This window comes from Typopeltis vanoorti, chromosome 11, assembly GCF_054136105.1.
Source record: "Typopeltis vanoorti isolate ZY-2024b chromosome 11, IOZ_Tvanoo_1.0, whole genome shotgun sequence".
NCBI classification, from domain to species: Eukaryota; Metazoa; Arthropoda; class Arachnida; order Uropygi; family Thelyphonidae; genus Typopeltis; species Typopeltis vanoorti.
The window spans coordinates 74,348,418-74,370,329 of NC_143559.1; the positions used below are offsets into that span (position 1 = coordinate 74,348,418).

The 21,912-nt window shown below is 37.4% G+C and overlaps 1 protein-coding gene across 1 annotated transcript in view; it reads left to right on the forward strand.

Moving 5' to 3' along the window:
- LOC150101745 (syntaxin-1A-like) overlaps positions 1–21,912 on the forward strand; it is a 374,196-nt gene that overhangs the window by 271,856 nt on the left and 80,428 nt on the right. The window contains exon 4 of the mRNA XM_090401045.1: positions 10,765–10,839. Coding sequence (XP_090257171.1) covers positions 10,765–10,839 — 75 coding nt within the window. The remainder of the gene's footprint in view (positions 1–10,764; positions 10,840–21,912) is intronic.

A 21,912-nucleotide genomic window follows, 5' to 3' on the forward strand; every position in this document is an offset into this window, starting at 1 on the left:
GTAGCAGTTTTGCCGATTTTCACACGATTTAATGTTAACACACTGCTCCAAATTTCAGTCACACATTTTTATGCCAAAGTTTACACACAGATCTATTTTGTTTTTGTAGTATCCAACTATCAAATGGCTTTATCTGCTCAAAGTTTATGCATGCATTAGTTAAAACATGTACAATGGTGATTATTCCCATGACACCAACCAAATCACTACACAAGTGACACTACGCAGCTGTTCTGGGAATTAAATTGTCACACCTCATATACTGTACATATAATACTAGTTAGGATTGCTAATAGAAGGTGATGACAGGTATCTGACTTTGCTGTTTTTTGCCTACGATGCCAGTAAACAGCTCCCTCCAAGTGATGGTACTAGTCCTTTTTGTTTTGTATTCTTTTTTTTCTATGCTTTTCTTCCTGTATTCTTCACGTCACTTCTCCTGAGTCTTTTTTTTACTATCCTTTCTTCCAGACTACCATCACTGGGATTTAACACTTTGCTGCCAGGTTTCCCATGCAGTATGACCCATGGATATTCAGTAGTCTTGCACTACTTTGGTGAGGCAGGTGGTCACTAGCTTACTGATCCCCATCCAGTATCAGTCAGCTAGTGGGCTTGTCTGCAAGGGTTAAGGGTGTTGCAGTTGTCTCCTTCCTCAAAGTCCAGGGATAGGGTCCAAAGCTTACTGTGGTACCCATATAATGTCCAGGGTAGCCATGGTGTTCCACTCCTGAGCACTGTTACTTCTTGCCGAAGGGTGGACATCCATTTGTGGGCAGGGAGCTCTGGCACTGAATCAGACTGCTCCTAAGAAGTAATAATTTTTCATCTTCTTGTTTATCAGAGATCCTCAACAAGCCCCAACCATGTCAGAAACCAAAGAATGAACAACAGAAAAACCAAAGTAAGAAACAAAAACATCAGAAGATGTCACAAATAACCACAATTCTGAATCATACATTCAACAGATGAATCTCCAGTTGGAAAAATGTCATCCTTCTTCATTCAGAAGTGTTGGCAGAACCTTGAAAATCTCAAAAGAAAAGTTTAAAAAAAATATGGGCCAGTGATATTCTTGTCAAACATCTTTTCAGAAATTCCACCACAAGAAATAACAATGGTAGACCAATTATGGTAACACCTCACGAAACATTTGATTATTCTAGAGGTGTCATATTGGAATGGGATCTCCTTGATGTTCCAGATAAGCAGACATATTCAGAGCTTATAGATCAAGGAGGGTGACAGGTATTAAGTACATCCTGATGTTTTTGTACAAATGCTGGAATATCATCTTTACTTTTGACACATACAAACCATCAACATCAGTAAAAGCAGGATCTCAGCTTCCCTACTTCTCTAATCCACTAAAATTCTTTAAATGTCAGAAATATAGGCATTCCCAAACTGCCTGTTGTGGCTTAACCATCTAAGTTTGATGTGGTAGCAAAAAGCATGATAAATCTTGCTCCGCAAAGAAACCTAAATGTGTTGGCTCTGAGAGAGGCCAAACACGCTGCTTTTCTGTATGCCAAAGGTTTAAGGATACAAAAGATAAAACTGAACAAAATATTATATCAGTATGCAAAGACATCCTGCAGTCCTCTTAAGTACAGAATTTTTTTTTTTTTTTTATGTTGGGCCCATATACAAGAGGTTGGCTGTCAACCTATTGTACTCTGGTACCGTATATGGGTAGTGGGATGGGAAAGGAGAAACTTGTTGACATGTGATTTAAAAGCCTGTATCTTGTATTCCTTGGGAAATACATCGGAGGGGGGGGGGAGACTGTTCCACAGTATAGCAGTAGCAGGGATGAAGGAGGAAGAAAAGAAACTTGTTCTGTGGGTTTCAAGGTGTACTGTGAAAGAATGTTGGGCGGTGGCTGTACATGTTCCAGTGGGCTTAGTACAGAGTGGGGGAATTATTGACGTTGTTTCATATGAAATTTTCCATGAAAATATTTATAGAATATACAAATTGCAGAGATTAAACGTCAAACTGGACAGATTTGCGATTTGTATAAAGTTAACACTTGTTTTGAGGGTGAAGTGTAACGTCTTGAACGAAAGAGGAAGCCTCTTTTTTTTGGAAGCTGAGGATGCAATGATTGTGATGTGTTTATGCCAGGAGAGGCCTGATGTCAAGGTAATTCTGAGAAGAGAAATTTCGTCTTGTCTGGGAATTTGAGTGTTATCAAAAATAATACTGGGAGAAAATGGTTCTTTTTTATGGGAAATAAGACAGAACTGGGTTTTACTAGCGTGGAAGTTGACGAGGTTATCTGAGCCCCCCCCATTGGAGGATGGCTTGGAGTTCCGAATTAAGAGAAGTTGTGGTTGATGTTCTGTAGGTTGAAGTGAGTTGTGTAGGATAAGGTTTATCAAATGAAAGGGAGGAGTGCAATGTGCTGTCATCTGCAAAACTGTGTATTGGGCTGGAGGTCAACTGAAGTAGGTCATTGATATACAGAAGGAAGAGAGTCGGTGAGAGAACTGAACCTTGTGGGACCCCCAGCATTAGTTGGATGGTGGGATGATAGGGAGCCATCTACCATCACACATAGTGTGCGTCCAAACAGAAAGATGGCAGTCCATCTGCAGAAGTCCTGAGATAGTCCAAATGATGGAAGTTTGCTTAGTAAGCCTTTGTGCCAGACCTGGTCAAACGCTTTAGAGATATCAAGTGCAACTTCTTGGGATTTGTCAAATTTTTTCATGGCATATGTCCAGGGATGGGTGATATATGAAAGCAGGTCACCTGTTGATCGGCATCGACAGAATCCATACTGGTGGTCGCTTAATAGCTGGGTACCTTCAAGGTAGAGTAGGAGTTGAGAATTGATGGTGTTCTCCATCATTTTAGGTAGCATTGAGGTGAGTGAGATAGGGCGGTAGTTAGATGGCAGTGATTTGTCACCCTTTTTAGGAATGGGTTGAATATAGGCCAATTTCCAGACTTTGGAATATATACCATTGGAGTAAGAGAGTATGTGTACAGACTGCATAGGATAGGAGTCAGTTTTGCTGCACAGACCTTCAGGACAATTGGAGGAATGCCATCAGGGCCAGGAGCTTTTTTTTTGTGTGTCTAATTTGACAACAGGTTTATGATCGCTTTCTGGCAAAAGGATACAGGAGGCATTTGCCATTGTCAGTTATGTGACAGAATGTGACAGTTAAGAAATCAAAAGTATTACAAACTCATATGATGTCTGTTCTACCATCTTATTAATCAGCCAGCTCTAGCAGACTGGGCAATTAATAAGAACTCACTTGTCAAGACAATTATGGCAAGGGCATCACAGAATGAAAAACCCCCAGACACATCCACAGAAAATATGGATGTTTCTGTATCCTAAATGTAAATTAAACAAAACTGATTCAGTTATATCAGATGATGTATTAAACATTTTTCTATAGGAAGATATGAACATACTTCCCAAAATCAATTGACAAAGACAAACCAACAAAGAGAAATCCTCAGACTCTTGGAAATCTGATTGCAGAAAATGCAAAAGAAGAGGGAAATTCTTACGTTGGAACTATCATTCATTCTGCAAAAATATCAGTATACAAATTCTTCAACAGAAATATAATTCTCTATCAATTTCTGGTTGTAGGAGACAGATTTAAAACTCAGTGAAGAGTCACCTTATTGATATTTTGCTGTTGTTCAAAAGGACAGAACTAGATACTGATCTGCTCTCACGGAGAAAGCGCTATCCTAGTGGCAAACTGCGCTCCTTTATATCATGTCTTTATATCTGAAGTTGTAACCATTTGCCCTTTTGGTTGGATTTCTTATCATAAATTGTTCAATTTCTTTACCACCAGGTTCTGGGTTATATCAGAATGACTCCTTGGTAATCTTATATTGCAATTGCCTCAGTCCATAATTACTATCAATGACTTCAATAAATATAAAACTCTGTGGGGTACTGCAAAGACAAATGGATAAGGCAGTGTTGTTAAGTGTATGCTTGATAATGACCTCCTCTCTTTCTTTCCTTCTCTCCTTTAATAACGGATGCACCACATTCTTTCATGTGCCTACCAGTTTGTATTCTCCATTAGATCTTAAAAATCTAAAATTAGAAAATCTCCTGCCATTCTGCTGCTGCTTATATGGGATGTCAGAGAGAATATATATTGAAGTGATCATTTCCCACTCACAGGAATTATGTTTGCCTACACAGATACTTATGTGGAAAATTGACCAGACTGACTGGAATATCTTTCCTCATCTTGCAAAATGTAATGCCCAAGCTGTCACCCAAAGACCCACCAATGAAACAGTAACACATTATTCAGGCAGCAGCAACAACCAATTCCAAAAAAAAATTTGATTTGCATTCTATCCTGACATCTTGGATATTTTTCTTGAGGAAGAAGAAATGGACACTGGCCATCCACTGTTCTCCAAAAAAGAAAGTTCCAATGTCAGTGAAAACAAGACCTTACAATATCAGAAGCCTGAAGATATCACCAAAAATAAATAATCAAAACATTTCTACAATAGAACTGTTATGAATTTCAGCAAAATGCCATCAAGGCTGTCTTGCAGAAATATAAACCAATATGCTTATGCCTGCAAGAAACATGTCTGAAGTCCAGGTTTGTACTCCATCATGCAACCTCTTGCTCTGCCAGATGCTGCATGGTGCACAGAGCTCTCTGATTTCTTACCTGTATATACTGACATGAGATAAGGCCTTTCTTGGTTGGTTGTACTGCTATTTTTCCTTACCACCTTGTCTACAGTAAAATTCGACTTGAACACATCAACTATACTGCTGAGCTGCATGCTATTCAGATTGCCTTGTATGGATAAAAGAGAAACTGCTACCAAAAATGTATGAGTTCTACACTACTTGGAAAGAAGTCAATGGACACTCCCATGGGCAAGGTGCATCATGCCATATAACAGTCACGGGTTTGTGGTGGATAAATTGGAGGAATATGATGCTCCAAAGTCAGTGCAACTGTGTCCAGGTAAAATGGCTGTGAAAAGGAACTGACGGAGTTTGAAAGATGCATTGTGATAGGATGCTATGTTGTAGGCCTATCTGTTCAGCAAATTGTTTTGGGCCATCCTAGATCAACAATCATTGATACCATACTGATTGGAAGTGCAGGGAGTAAACTGCAAGTGCTACCCAAAGTGGATGACCCACCACACTCACTGAACATGACTAGGGTGCTACAAAGGATAATATGTAAAAACTGCCATTCATCGATGAACAATTTGAATGCAGAGTTCTGGGTATTGCCTAGAACATGAATCTGCACAAAAACATTCAGAACTGCTCACACCGTGGGTTTCCATGGTAGGACCACAATCTGCAAGCCTCACATTACCCAAACCATCATGCAGCATTGTCTTCAGTGGTGCAAAGAGCATATAAAGTGGAATTTGGAAGCTTGGAAAGCTGTGGTATGGAGTGACGAGTCACACTACACCCTCTACCAAGCAGATGATAAGTAGGGCAGATGTCCAAGGAATGTCTTACCAGAGTGCATAACCCCAGCTATGAAATTCAGAGGTGGCATTGTGATGGTATGGTCCTGTTTTTCCTGGTTTGGCCTCAGACCTCTGTTTATGGTGCCACAAACATTAAACTCCAAGAGGTATCTGAACATTTTGGACAATGCAATATTTCTTACTTTGTGGTATTTCTATGGAACTAACCATTGTTTCTTTCAGCAAGATAATGCACTGCGTCATAATGCTCTGCTTTAACTGTGTGGTTTGTGGACATGAACATCACTACACTGGCCTCCATGGAGCCCTAATCTCAACCCTATTGAACATCTGTTGGATGAACTGAAGCATTGGGTGAGATCGAGGGATGTCTGCACCACAACAGTCCAGGATCTTATTACATGCCTACAGGACGAATAGTTCAAAATTCCCATTGATCGTTATCGCACTTGTGAAAAGTATGCCCTAGGATTGCTGCAGTCATCGCAGCAAAAGGACCTGCATCTTATTAAGGTGGGCACCATGGCTGTTTGTTCCTCACACTATGATGTCTGTTGACTTCTTTCCAAGTGGTATATGTAAGCCATTTTCTCTCTTGTGTATGATCTGCATTCAGTGCTTTATTATGTTCTACAATTATTGTGTCAAAAGAGAACCTTTTAATTTTTAGTTTTCAATTGTGCATGGATACCTAGGAACATTGGATTTAAGACAAATGAGACTGCAGACACAGCTGGTAGATCTGCTACTACGCTCTTCACGTGATGTTTGTCAGTCCCCTATATAGCTTATAGAGTTAATGAGAGTAGAGTTTATTAATCAGTGGCTGTTATCTTGCCAGAAAGTACTGACAGATTGAAACCAAGAATAATTTCGTGTAATCTTTAATTTATAGACAAACACAGACTAAATGTAAAAGATGAGCTCCTAGTCCTAACTAGTGGGTGCTGCAATGGAATCTTGCTGATGGTCTCAAAATGGTTTCCCACATTTTTCGTAGCATGCAGCTGAATTTAGTTAGGTCTGGAGAATGTTGTGCTGTGGCAAATTCCTGCCTACATGTGCCTAGTATATTTCTTTGTGCCCATGAAAATGCCTAAGTGACCAAGGTGAAATGTCAGCTTAATTTAATTAGCTAAATTTAAACAATTTAGTTAAATGATTTAGTTAATTATCTGTTGATGTGCATTTTCTTCATAAACATGACCATGAGTGATAATCAATGTCTGGCATCCATATGAAATCTAGAAGTTATGAGGAGTGTATGAGTGGAGTGTAGAGCAGATTTTTGCTTGGAGATTGGTGAATGAAATGGTATGTGTTATGAGTGCAGAAACAGTGAACAATTTTAATATGCAGTTTAATGAGTATTATTTAATAGTGATAAACATCCACAATGATTTCTTTAAATCCTTGAAAGTCTGATGTTTACATTAATTTTTTAGCTTAATATTGTTGTTCAATCTCAACTAAATTATCAGAGGAATTTATAATCATTAATCGCAATACATAAAAAATTTTTATACTCGCATCAGTCCCACACATGAGAGGTTACGATTTAATCCCTATCATGTTTATCTGCATGTATTTGGTATACAGTTGAACATTTTTTCACTTCAGATGTGTTTTAACCAATCTCCTTGTTTTGTCAACCTTTTTACTTTTTTTTTCAGTCCATCACCCCATTGTACTGATGTAAGCTGACCGAAGATTTACATAATCACTTTCTTTATAAGCTCTGATAATTTAGTTGAGATTGAACAATACTAAGTTTAAAAATTTCTATCTTTCCAAAATACTAAGTTAAAATCTTTCTATCCCTTTTCTGACCGAGATCCTCCCTTGTCTGCCCACTTCTCTAATTAGAGCACTTCATAACTGAAGGCATTGTATTTCCATGTTAAATTTCCGTAGCTGTTGCTATTCTTCATGTCAGAGTTTCTGAAACAGAAAACTACATAGACACTGGAATGTAAATAAGTAATTTACTAGCTAAAATGAATTATTTACAGCCAGCATTTTGCTAGCTTAAGCTATCAAAACGTCGGCATGAATAATTGATGGCATTGCTGTGAAAAGGAGAACAGTTCCATTTTTGGTCGAAAATTGAGCTATTTATTGCACTGTGTGTCCAAAAAAAAAAAAAAAATGCTGAATAGATTGGTGTAAGAATGAGGCGGCTTCAATAAGCCAGTGCAGAATTATAATGATTATAGTACTTGTGTTATAATATGTTGTTTGCTGCTATTTATATTTATGCCATTATTCTATATTACTAATTAGCTGTGTGCACTTTCTCTCTCATAACCTTTCTCCCTTATTCTACTGTGTATTATGTTTATCCACCTTCCGTATTTATTAGTCATATGCTTATGAACACTGAAAAATTTATTTGTCAGACTGCGCCATCAGTATATCAAATATTCGGCATAAGACTCAATAAAAATTCCGGTAGAATCTCTCTCTCTCTCTCTCTCTTACTAGCATAACTTCCTTCAACAAAGTTTACATTAAACAGTCGTGGTTCTTAAGTAATAAAACTGCACTTTCAATGCCTTAGTTGTTTCCTACTCACAAGTCCGATTTATTTAGGAGCACTGCAGTTGTAAAATAAATGATCAGGCAGCTCTCTTTTAACAAATAATTAAAACACATTTATTTACATTAATATGAAATATACATGAATCAAACGACAGGGAGATTGCTTTCTCTACCCATCTATAAAATCTTTAGCATAAAATGAGAACCCTTTTAGTTCAACACTAAATAATCTCTTTAACTCAAAAACTTATTTACTCTCTTCTTACAAATTCAACTTATTAAACTTCTAGTTTACTTGCAAAGAGGTTATCTAACTCTCTATTAAGTTATTTTTACAAATTTGATATCAACTTCTTACATGCCAGTTGACTCACTTATGGACACTTCTTATTACTATTAAACTAATTCTTAACAGTCCATATACAACATATCTCCTAGATTATAAGAGAAAATATACAAAGGGAAGTAACTTACAGAGGCTCTGTATCGTACATTCAATCAGGAGTCTTTTACTAAAGTTTTTATGGTTTTTCTTTCATCTCAAGTTTTAGGCTTCCTTCAGGAGTATCTTGCTACAGTGGTATCACTTCGGGATATTAGCGGGTTTTTTGACTGCAATCTGCGGTACTTGAATAGCACATACAAAGGGTTTCAGTATACAGGCAATTTCTCCTCTGGCTCCTACTTCGGGAACTTCTGCTACTAACTGCCGCCGACTGGCTCTGGTTCTTTTTGGTAACAGTGCTTTGTCTTTGCTCTTTAGGCACTTGGATCACGGCTCTCCTCTGTCAGCAACTGGGCCTGGACTCTCCTCTTTGTAACTGGGGCCTTGCCTCTCCTTGTTCTCTGCCACCACTGCTCTGGTTTGGACTCCACTTATGGTCTGCAGCTCGCTTCCACCCTGGTTCCGACTTCTGAAGACTCTCTCTTGACGACTAGAAGCCCCTCATGCTCGGCTCAGTCTCCTTTTATTATCTGATCTCAGGACCTTGCACTAAGGGCAGTAAACCCCAAAGAATTCGGCATTTCGATTTCATCTTCCTTTAAGTTTGACCCGTCTTTGTTCTCCTCCATGCATTCTTTTGATCGTACTTTGCCGGCTGCAGAACTTGTCTAAAACTAGCGGACCTCTTTGATACTTCTCTTGTCCTTTCGGGCTGCGGAAACTTCTCTAAACGTAGCGGCACTCTTAGATACTAACTTTAAAGGTGTTAGCACAGAGCTTGTAAGCACTTCTCTCATACACAAAACTAGTAAACAACTTTTCTGCGCTCTTACACATAATTATATACAAAGTTCCGATGGCAAAGCATTGCCTTTGTTTTTGACGTTAAAACAGTAAATACATTCACTTCCCACAGGATTAACTACATTAATATTTAGCAAAATATACATAAAAACAAACAAGATTATTTACAGTTCTCATGGGACTTGACCTATGTAAAAAATCGATGTAAAGCGCTTTGGTATTTTTAAGCTACATCGAGATTTTACGCTTGCACTATGCTTCTTTCTCATCCATCAGATGATGGGTTGAGTCCCCTATGAACAAATCTTTGCCCATCTAGCTCTATCTCTGGCCATTTCTGTCATCTCTCTCTCTCTGAAGCACAATAATTGACATTTCCTTCAATGAGTATTGCCAAGTTCTTTTTGTTCTGCTTCTTGATCATCTTCCTCCAGTAATTCCATTCAAGACTACATTTGGTAATCTCTGAAAGGAGATTCTCTGGAAGTCTCCAAACAATCCTAAGTGCTTAAATTAAGGGAATAAAAATATCGTAGTTTTCAATCTTAGAGTTTCGCATACTGGCTGTAAAATAATAAGGGATTTTTATCCCCTTAATTTGATTAACTTCACCAGAAAATATAGCCGTTTGGCTTTTCATTTTAATCTTATCTGTAGTTTAATTCTTGTTCGACTTTCTCATTTGTTTTGTGTTCTGGCCTTATTTATTTTTCTTAAACATTTCATTCTGAATGTTCTGTTTCTTTCTGATTGGGTGTCCATGTCTCAGCTCTATACATTATTACTGTAGATATAATGATGGTTTTATAGAGTTTTAGTTTGAGGCTTTTTGAAATGCTGTTATTTTTCCATATTTTGTTTAATTTATTCATATTAGACCATTCTTTGTAAAATCTGTGCTGTTTCTATCTGTTGTTGAGGTTGTGAGTAATGACTGCTAAAATATGTAAATTGCTTTATTTTTCAAGTGTATGGTTTTCTAAGTTTATGGAAAATTTTCCCTCATCTCTTTCTGTGTTTTCATTGTTTTAGTTTTATGGGTTTACTAATGGGTTTATTTTTAAAGAAATATTTGATAGGTATTTAGGCATTGTGTGACTCGAAGAGTCTCTCACTCAAAGTCCTTGACACTTTGGAAAAGTCTGAATAATACTAATAATAATCATCCTTTTAATTTGCTAAATATTTCACAGTCGTTGCCCTTACAGTTTCTATATAATACTATCTTGTTAGGCATCCAGTCTTCTTTTATGTGTTAGTTCACTAACATCTTCAAAAGGAAGATTTTAGTGCAAATCCTAAGTTAATGGTGGAATTGTGTTATTAAGTACTTTATTGTTTATGTATGAAAGCTTATTAAATTATTACCCAACACTTTATTAAAAAAATTAGAGTTTCATAAAAAAACTTTAAGAAAATGAACGGAATTTATTGCTTTATCATACTAAAGAAATCAGATATTTGACTTCAAAACTTGTTTCTTATTACAGAGGTGAAACAGGAGCTAGAGGACTTGATGGCAGATATCAAAAAGACTGCCAATAGAGTTAGGGCTAAATTAAAAGGTATGCTATTTATTGTATACATATTTATATGTTTACTTATTTGTATGGCAGTTATGAAATATTTATAATTATGAAATTTAGAACCTTGAACTTATACTTCAGCTGAAAGTGGGTCATAACGAAATCCTCTTGGAGGATTTCTAATGCATTTTTCAGTACACACTACATTATGAGGTAATATTAACACAAAAGAAAAACAATACATGAGACTGGTGATTTGCTTGACAGACTATCTGTCTGATGTGAGATAGTTGTGTATTGTAGAACTGTACAATACACAACTGGTAGTGGTTGAGGTGTTCTAGTTCACATTTTTTAAATTATTCATATCAATTTGAATAGAGAGAGATCACCATTACTAATGATGCAGATTTGTTAGAACTTTTAAAGAAAAAACACTGGTGTCTTCAAGAGATTTAAATAGACTATCACTATGAGCATGAGTAGGGATGGAGGTTCATATTAACTAGCATAAGTTTTGCACATAACATAACATTAATGCATAACATAACAGCCACAAAATGTATTTTTGTTAATGTTTAGTGTAAATTTCAAAATTAATAAAGATTATTTTAATAATTATCATATTGGATTGTTGCAATTAATAAGAATCATGACAAGTCAGAAGTACAAGGTGTCCACATTGGACCTCTAGTTTCAAAGAATGGTAAAAAATTGAGATGCAGAAATATGTAAGGTTTGGGTTGTTCAAATATTCCAGAGACTACGAGTTTCATCTAGAATTTTTTCCTGTATTGCAATGCAGTGCTACTGCTAGACTGGGCTGTTGTAGTTTTATCGTAGTTTTAAACATGGCAGGAGTGGAGAAAGCGCAAGTTGTGTGGTGGTTAGCTGAGATGAAATCAATCAAAGCAGTTCAGCATCAGGCACACAAAAAAAACATAGCACACGATCCGAAGAGTATCCATTTGTGGAAAGAAAATTTCCTAATGACAAGAAGTATTTTGAAACAACATGAAGGAGGGAAGCAGCCAATATTGGAAGAGAAGGTAGAGAAGATTCACAAGACCTTTATGTGAAGCCCAATAAAATCCGTTAGGAGAGCGTCACGTGAACTTCAAATACCCTGCTCTGCTGTTCACAAGGTCGTCCATCATAAGTTGTGCAGATGTTGCAGGAAATCTAGCAAAATAGGTAATGTTTGCAGCTGAAATTCTGGAATGTGTCGATGAAATCCAGATTTGCTTTTTGGACGAAGTCACTTTTCATGCCAGCAGAAAAGTGAACAGGCAATGTCAGGATATGAGGGAGTGAAAATCCTCACTGTGTCATGGAACACGTGCATGACAGTCCCAAGGTAAACATCTGTTGTGGTGTAATGCGAAACAATATCATTGGCTCATTTTTTTTTTACGGAAAGCAATATTGACAGAATGATTTACCTCGACATGCTGGAAAATTTCGTCTTTCCACAACTTAGACTTCCAACTGCACATTCTCTTTCAACAGGATGGTGCTCTTCCACACTGACATTTGGAGGTCCATGCAACTCTTGATAGGGTTTTCCCTCAGCAGTGGTTCAGATATGGAGGATCAATTCCCTGGTCACCACAATCGCTGGATCTTACCTCACTTGATTTTTTCTTGTGGAAGTATCTGAAGGGCACAGGCTACGCAATTAAAGTGTACAGCCTAGAGAACCTAAAACATCGCATTTCTGCTGCTGTGTCCTCCATCACCCCTGACATGCTTCAGAGAACACCTGGTTGGAGATAGATTATCGACTTGACATTGTGTGTATGTGTGTGCTACTAAAGGAACACACGAGGAAGTGTACTGATTTTTTTTACAAAAACATGGTAAGTGTTAATTTCAACACCATGTCCATACACTTAAGTAGCAGTAACATGTTGAAACTAGGGAGGTCCAATGTGGAAAACCTATATTTATTCCACTGGCCTTAGACCGTATAAGGGGGGGGGGGGGTACTGTCAAAAAATTTCTTTAGAATGTTTAGGAAACTGTAATGAAAATGGAGAATGATATGCAGTACTTTCAATGATATGATCATAGGAGGAATCTTATTTAAACATAAAGACATCCATAAACAGACTTGGATATCACCTGATATGAAATCCAAAAACTAAATAGAACATATTTTAATAAACAGATCTTGGAGAACCTCTTTGATGGATGTAAGAGTGTGGAGAGGTGCAGATGCCTTTATAGACCACTCATTATTGATTGCAAAAATAAAAATGAAACTAAGAAAAATATCTAAAAGCAAAAACCAAAAGAATTAAATACAGTATATCCAAACTGAAAAACAAGGATATAAAAGACAAATATAAAGTAACATTAAGGAATAAATATGGAAGCCTTATAGAACAACATAAAGAAATAGACATCGAAGAGAACTGGGAAAAAATAAAGAATATATTTAATTATACTGCTGAAGAAGTTCTGGGAAGGCAAAGCAGGAATCACAAACAATGGATCTTTGAAAAAAAACATCAATTTATGTGAAGAAAGGAAAACTTTATGGAATACACTTCTGCAAAGTACAGACAAAAATGAAAGAAATAGGATAAATGAAAGATACAGGCCTAAAAATTGGACAGGTAAAAAAAAAAAGAAGTGCAAGAAAAGATATAAGAGATTTCCTGGAGGAGATGTGTGAAGAAGCAGCAAATAAATATAAATTTTAATCAAAGAGGTTGTTTGAGATAACAAGAAAGCTAGCTGGGAAGAGTTTTAAAAGAGAAGGATCTTTAAAAAATAAACAAGGAATAAATTTAGTTTAATCCTTTATCCAAGTGTGAGCAAACAAAGTTCTCGCCTGAAAGTATCTTCAGGACTGGGGTAAAGTGGTACAACATTGGGCAACTCGTTGCAAAGGTGGAGCAAGCCAACATCACTCCTATCTCTAGTCTGGGTAGTGGCCCTTCCCTTAATGCATAACATTATACATATCTGCAAGGAGATGCGTTTTGCATTATGGGAGATACTGAGATAGGAGTGATGTTAGCTTGCTCCACCTTTGCAACGAGTTGATCGGTGTTGTACCACCTTACCCCAGTCCTGAAGATACTTTCAGGCACGAACTTTGTTTGCTCACACTTGGATAAAGGATTAAACTAAATTTATTATAGTCTAACCAAGTGAAAAAAAATAAAAAATAAAATAAACAAGGAAAGTTACTCACAAATGAATAGGACATAGAAAAAAGATGGGTAGAACATTTCCAAGAAATTTTAAATGGAGAAATAAAAAACCTAGAACAAGAAATACCAGAAACACCAGAAGAATAAATACTTAAAATAAATATAGGAACTATAACTAAACTAGAATTAACTCAGGCAATAAAGAAAACAAAAAATAAAAAAATCAACTTCTGTTTTGACATTCAACAAGCAGAGATTTTTTTTTTTTCATTCATCCTTACATCATGAGTGAGAAGGAGCTACTAATTGCATGGATGAAAAACAGTCATACTTGACTATTAAAAGTTGGCACATTCTTTTTTTAGAGAATACCATATCATCAACAGAGCTCCATGGAGTCAAGAGACTAATTGTGGGAGGCCCCACTCTCAATTGCACAGCTCATCATACCTTGATTTAAATGCATTCACTGTCCCTGCACTCACCACACTCTCAAGCAATCCAACCACTTACCACTCTCCATTAAAAAAAATCTACACCTAACCCCCCATTGCTCACACCCACTTTATACAGCTTCCAGAGGTGGCCTCTCGTTCTCCCCCCCCCGTCTCCAGGTATTCTATGAAAAATCTCATCCATACTAATCTGGTAATTATGCCTTACCAACTTATATGTCTTGATCATGTCTTCCTTCTATCCACTAGGCTCTGAAATTTGCATTCTCTCAATTTGTCCTCATATTTCATATTCCAGAGACCAAAAAGCAACTTAGTCAATCTACCTCCGATTTCTCTACAACAGGGTTTAACAAATTGTGTTCCGCGGAAAGTTAATAAGTGTTTCGTGATGTCGTTGACCAAACCTTGTATTTTTAAACATGGAAGTAATTTGGGAAAGGGAATACCACTGTTTATGACTGGTCATAAACATTGCCTGTAAGCTGATTACAACAATAGGCAGCATATCCTCTGTTCTCAAAACTGAATAACATCTGTGTTTCAAATGTTAGTGACCAAATCAGCTTTTTAAAAAGTTTAAAAAAAAATTTTTACTCAAATTGAAGATCAAGGTAGTCTGTATCTGGTTCTCAAATCTAGTAATACTGAATACTTTCTTCACAAGTTCGTATTGTAGGGTGAAAGTTCTTCTTTCGAAACCATAGTGCCATGATTTTTTAAAAGTAATAGGCGTACAGATTTAAATTTTAATATGAATTAGAGACAAGGGACTTTGTTTAATTTTGGTGTTAAGAAATCTCTTATTGAAGATGTTTGTGATGCAACAAATAGTGATTCATCCACTTCCAGCCTACAAAGCGATCTCTAGGATGTACAAAAGGAGGGGAAAACTACCAGCACGCAGGAGAAAAAGTCTGCATTCACTCGTAAGTACTTATAATAATATTATAAATTTTTGCTGATTAGAATGGGATGAGTCAATGAAAATCAGCACAAATTAATTTAATGATGTTGGTCTGAGGAAACTACAATATGCTACAAGATTTCATTAGTCCGGTGATTGATAATTGATTTAAATGTAATTTTATTATTATTATTATCTCGGGCAACTCCAAGGAGTCGACAGACTCATCGAGGGAGGCCCTAACATCATGTCAAGAGCAACTATTTGACATTCACACAGTATCTATCATACCTTGCCTTGAACTCATTCACGGTCATAGCACCCACAACAACAGACTGTGGCAGCTTATCCCACTCATTCACCACTTTCCAAGTAAAAAACCTAGTTTTAACATCCCTGCTAACCACACTCTTGCCCAGCTTCCATGTATGGCCCCTATTCCTCCCACCACCAATCCTATTCTCAAAAATATCTTCTGGATTAATCCTATAGAAACCCTTCAGTAATTTGAATGTCTCAATCATATCACCCCTTTTCTGCCATCAATCATATCACCAATTTTTGCAACCCACAAATCTTCAACCTGTTCTCATAAGGTTCATTCCACAGACCTGTTATCATCTTGGTCACTCATCTCTGGATCCTCTCCACCTCCTCCCCATCAAGAAGAAACCCTGGTGCCCATATCTGGGCACAGTAGTCTAGATGGGGTCTTATCAAGGCACGATATAGAGGAACAATAACTTGTCTGTCTCTGCTTGTTAAAGTATTTTTCAGCAACCATGTGATTTAATGAGCTGTTTTGGCCACTTTTGCAATGTGCCCCCTAAACTTCAACTCCCTATCCACCAACACTCCCAAATCCCTGGCCCTCATCAATCTCCTGGAGTACGGTTTCACCAATGTGATATACTGCTGCTAATCTTTTCACTCCAAATAGCATAACCTTACACTTGCCATGGATATAGGGTTGGTGAGATGGATAGGAGGATTAAGTATTGACTAATTTCTCCAAGACCATGACAATGATACTTGATATGCTAATCGATCGGTGATTTACAACAGCAGTCTTGGAACCGCCTTTATGCATGGAACTATTGTCACCTCTTTCCACCCCCCCTCAAGACTAACCCAGACCTGAGACTCAAATTAAACAAAATGGTCAAGGGTACTAACAATTCTTTAGCCACTTCACGTACGACACGAGCTGGTATACCATCAAATCCCACAGATTTATTGACATTGAGGTTTTGCAATAGACTACTTACCTCCACTTCATTCACCACAATTCCCGTATAATCTATTGGTTCATTCATTTCTGCAATGTCACCACCTGGAAGATATATTCTTGCAAAGTGCTCGCTCAGTAATTGAACTATATCAGCTGATTTGGTTACCTCCCTACCATCGGCATTCTTTAAAATCATTCTGCCATATACATTTTTTCTTTTACTTGCAACATATCGAAAAAACTGTTTAGGATTCTCTTTAGGCCTGCATGGCCAATGTTCTTTTATAATCCTTTTTTGCTTTTCTTACCACACTAGTTACCCTTCTGGCCTGCGCTTTATACCGTTCATGTGCCTGCAGGTCACCTTTCTCCTTAAATTCCCTCCATAGTTGTTTCTTTTTTTGCAGCTCAAGCTTAATGGTGTTATTCGTCCATTTAACCCCTACTTGATTTATTATTCGGACTCTAGGTATACAGTCAGCATTGCTTCATGCAAACACTTCTTTACTGCCTTCAATGACTTCATGCATAATTCATGCATAAAGTCATTAGCAATTACGGCCCTCCTTCTATACTCTTCTAGCCCTTGCAGTTGTACATGCCACGGCACTGAACCAATCAATCTCCTAAGCTTGTCATACTTACCAGCCCGATAATTCCACATGTATCCCGTCTTAATTGTAAAATCCACACCTTTAGCCACCTCCTAATTCAAGACCCTATGATCACTCTCACCAATTGGTGGCAACGTGGTCATATTCATTACAGTCAAATTCTCAGATGCAATTACCAGGTCAAGCACTCTCTGACCCCTAGTATTTTCCATTACATGCTGTCGCAGATAGTTATCCCTTAATAACTGCATAAAATCCAATTCCTTCCTCCCATGTGTCCTCTCCTCCTTCCAATCAATGTTACCATAGTTGAAATCTCCCATAATAATTATCCTCCTTCCACTCATTTCTTCTATTTGCTTATGCATACTATCTCCACCATCTATTCCATCACCTGGTCTATAGCAGCACCCAACTGTATATTTAGTTCTGCTAATTTCAATCTCACACCAAATAGCCTCAAATGTATTCTTTTCTCTATCCTGCAGTTCCACTTCTATTCTTCTTGGCTGTAGCTCATCAGCTATCATCAATAACACTCCTCCCCCTCCCCCCATTTTATTTTCCCTGTCACTCTTGAACACACCTTACCCCTCCCATTCAATCCCACTAGCTGTGTCATCTTCTGTCAGCCATGTTTCACTAATGCCAATAACCTGTGGTCTGGAAGTGCCAAACAAGGCCAAAAATTCTTCCCTCTTGTTCCTAATACTTCTGGCATTTGTATACATGAATTGAAGAAGCCGATTTGTACCATCCCTATTTTGATGCCTTATACTAACCATCCCATTCTGATTCGTGGTCTTTCCTACTCACTTGTGCATATTACACACATTTACTCACTCAACTGTCTCCCTAAAATCTGCAAATCTACCCCCCCCCTTAATAACTCTAGTTTCCCTGGTTCTGTAACTTCACTTCCACCACATTCGACAACACCTTTTCAAGTCTCTGCACACCAAATCCATTCAGATGTAATCCATCCATTTTATATAAATCCTTTCACCCATCGAACTCATTCCACACATCCACAAATTCCACACCACTCATCAAACATAATTCATGCATAAAGTCATTAGCAGTTATGGCCCTCCTTCTATACTCTTCACTGTCATGCCATGGCAACAGACTCGCCATCCTAACTCTCTCACTCTTTTCTTTTGCTACCTCAAGCAATTCCTTCACATCCTCACTCATAGCCTTTTTATTAAATTTAAAATCATTTGTAAAACCACTACCACTATCACTTCCTTCACCCGTTGTTTTTGCATCCTAATTGACTCACTTACATTCTTTACAGTCGCACCGGGTTGGTACGATTTTGTTAAACTCTCAACTAACACACCTCTTACTAGGGAATCTCCATACAATACACGCTCTTTCATTTTGTTTACACTCACTATCATACCCTTATTTTTTCTATCATACTTTTGCCGATTATTAATCGGTACGCTTGTTAAAGATTTTTGCCAACGTTCTAGTTGCTGGTTTACACTATGTATCGTTCCAGGTAATAGAGCTATTTCCCCTCATTGCGTCAGTGTCGTCATTTTTATTTTTCGATGATTCATTCAATCGTTCTGTATGCTTACACTCACATACACTCTATCAATGTCACTCTCACAGCTATCAAGTCTGAACTAAACAAAAATAGCAATCATCTACGTGATTTTTTGGTTCACGCCAAATCATTGGAATGCCAAAAGCTAATTTTTGGCATTTTCCCTTGCTCCACTGTCGTAAATTTTCTACACATGACTTACACACTTTATTTGGAGCCCATGTCCTGATCTGCAATTTTTACGTCGAAGTATGCAAAGTACACTTTCTTAACGAAATCAGTGATATTTGTCCTTTGACCGGGAACAGTAAAGCTGTAGCAGAAGGAATCTACGCTGTTGACACAATTTCGAGTAGTAGACATGATGTATTTTCTTCACTGCTGACTAACATGCAATTAACAAGACAAAAAAAAACCCAGAGACTTTATTGAAACGTTATAAGCGCTCATCATACTTTCACGATCAATTAACGATTGACTGATTTCGATCCTTCTTTGTCTGCTATGACGCATATAGCATTCATTTATTTTAGGCAGTTGTCATCGCCTACTTTTCATCACCTAAATGTATTAGGTTGGTTATTGGCCTCTCTTGCATTCAAAGCGCCAGTACGTGCCATTGCAGGTTCTTACGCATTTATTCGTTTACTAACAAGCGAGAGCAGTGAGCACTCCGATTCTGATCTGTGCACTGCTTTGAATAATAGGCTATATCTTCGGGAATTTTTCGAATTTCTTGATTAAAAGTTAGGAACAGATTTTTAAAAGTACATACTTTCAGAAAATAATATTAAAAAATCGATTTTTTTGATCCTATAAATAGTACTGCCTCCTTAAAACTATCAAAAACTTACAAATTAGCAAAAAGAAAATGCCATAGAGGAAAAACCTGACGTGCTAGAGAAAAATGGGTTTGATATTTGAAATCAGCGAACCCGAATTAGTAAAAAACAAGTGTCAGATCATAATCAGCAGAAAAAAAATTTTTTTTTGTTGGCCAGTGTAATCAATCTATCAGTTTGCTGTTAAAATATTCAAAAAACACACAAAAATCACCCAGACACATTAAACTACTAAAGGAAACAATACTATGTACTATGTAATACTTAATATATACTTAATTATTCCTAGAATAACTTATCTCAATCAGGAGCTCTTCTTAGACACGTCACGTCATATACATAAGTGTACTAATACTCTTTATGATTATGCCATAATTAATTAGTAATATTGTAATGTATTAATAATTAATTATTAGTTAATAATTAATTAATTATTAATACATTACAAAATAACCAAGGTGTTCCGTGAAAATTTCAGAATTTGTGAAGTGTTCCGTTGTAGGAAAAATCTGGGAAACGCTGTTCTACAACATCTCTCATCCTTTTGAAAATCTGGCGACCAAATCTGTGGGCACAGTAATTGATATGTGGCCTGATCAAAGTCTCGTACTATGGAATCAAAACATCGTTACTTCTATATGTCAGCATTCTTTACATCATTCCCATAATTTGCTGTATTCACAATTTAATCCCTTGCCAATGTCATTTACACACAAATTAAGCAACAATGGTCCCAAAAGAGACCACTGGTGCATGCCATGCCACTAGGGACTTTCCTCTTCTGGGATATCACTCCCCATGCACAATTTTCTGATACCTATCAGACAGCCAATCTACTATCCAACCCATCTGCTCCAATTTAACTAGTAGTTTGTTATGTGGCCTTTGCAAAATCTAAATATACTACTGTATATGCATCCCCCTTGTCCAATGTATTTTATCATCTTGCTATAAGTAAGCAAGCAGATTACTAAAGCACGATCTTCCTTCAGCAAACCCATGCTGTCCATTAAAGAGAATTCTGCTGCTGCTGTCATCCTGTTTCTGAATCCTTGCTCTCTCTAGTTTCTCTAACACCTTGACCACAACTCCAGACAAGCAAATTGGCTTATAATTCAAAGCCTTAGTCTTATCATCCCCCCCCCTTTATGAAGCAAAACAATTTTGCCATTTTTCCACTCATTTGGAACCTGGGCTAATGTAAGACTCATGTTAAAAATGTATGTGAAAGCTGTTGTTAACTCCATAGAACATTCCCTCAGGACATGCGGTGATGTACCATCAAGTCCCATGGTCTTGTTGTTGACATCAAGTTTTTTCAGGTGCAAACAAAGTTTGCACCTGAAAGCATCTTCAGGACTGGGGTAAGGTGGTACAACACCGTGACACTCCTTGCAAATGTGGAGCAAGCTAACACCACTCCTATCCCAGTATCTGCCATAATGCAAAACACATCTCCTTGCAGATATGTCTAATGTTATGCATTAAGGGAAGGGCCACAACCCAGACTAGTTTCGACCTTTATTGAGGTCTCTTCAGTGGGAGCCAGGCCCAAGTGGAGATACCAGGCAGAAGCATTAGCAGATCATCTCTACCTATAGGAGTTGCCAAATGGTGTGCCACCCTTTTTTAATAAATTACTCTGGATTTAGAGAAAGATGTTTGGAGTGTTGGTAGCTTGCTCCACCTTTGCAAGGAGTGCCTCGGTGTTGTACCACCTTACCCCAGTCCTGAAGATACTTTCAGGCGCAAACTTTGTTTGCTCACACTTGGATAAAGGATTAAACTAAATTTATTATACTCTAACCATGTGAAAAATAAAATTTCAATATCTTTTTCTAAATCCAGAGTAATTTATTAAAAAAGGTTGGCACACCATTTGTTAACTCCTATAGGTAGAGATGACCTGCTAATGCTTCTGCCTGGTATCTCCACTTGCGCCTGGCTCCACGTCGAAACTAGTCTGGGTTGTGGCCCTTCCCTTAATGCATAACATTAGACATATCCGCAAGGAGATGTGTTTTGCATTATGGCAGATACTGGGATAGGAGTGGTGTTAGCTTGCTCCACATTTGCAACGAGTTGTCCGGTGTTGTACCACCTTACCCCAGTCCTGAAGATACTTTCAGGCGCAAACTTTGTTTGCTTACACTTGGATAAAGGATTAAACTAAATTTATTATACTCTAACGAAGTGAAAAATAAACTTTCAAGCATTATATTATAATTACAAGGATGAAATACTTTAATGAACATTCTTCGTTAAACACCTCTACTATATCCTCCTCAGTGTTTTAAATTTTCCCATTATCACTGACAGACGTGGTTCTTCCTTCTAC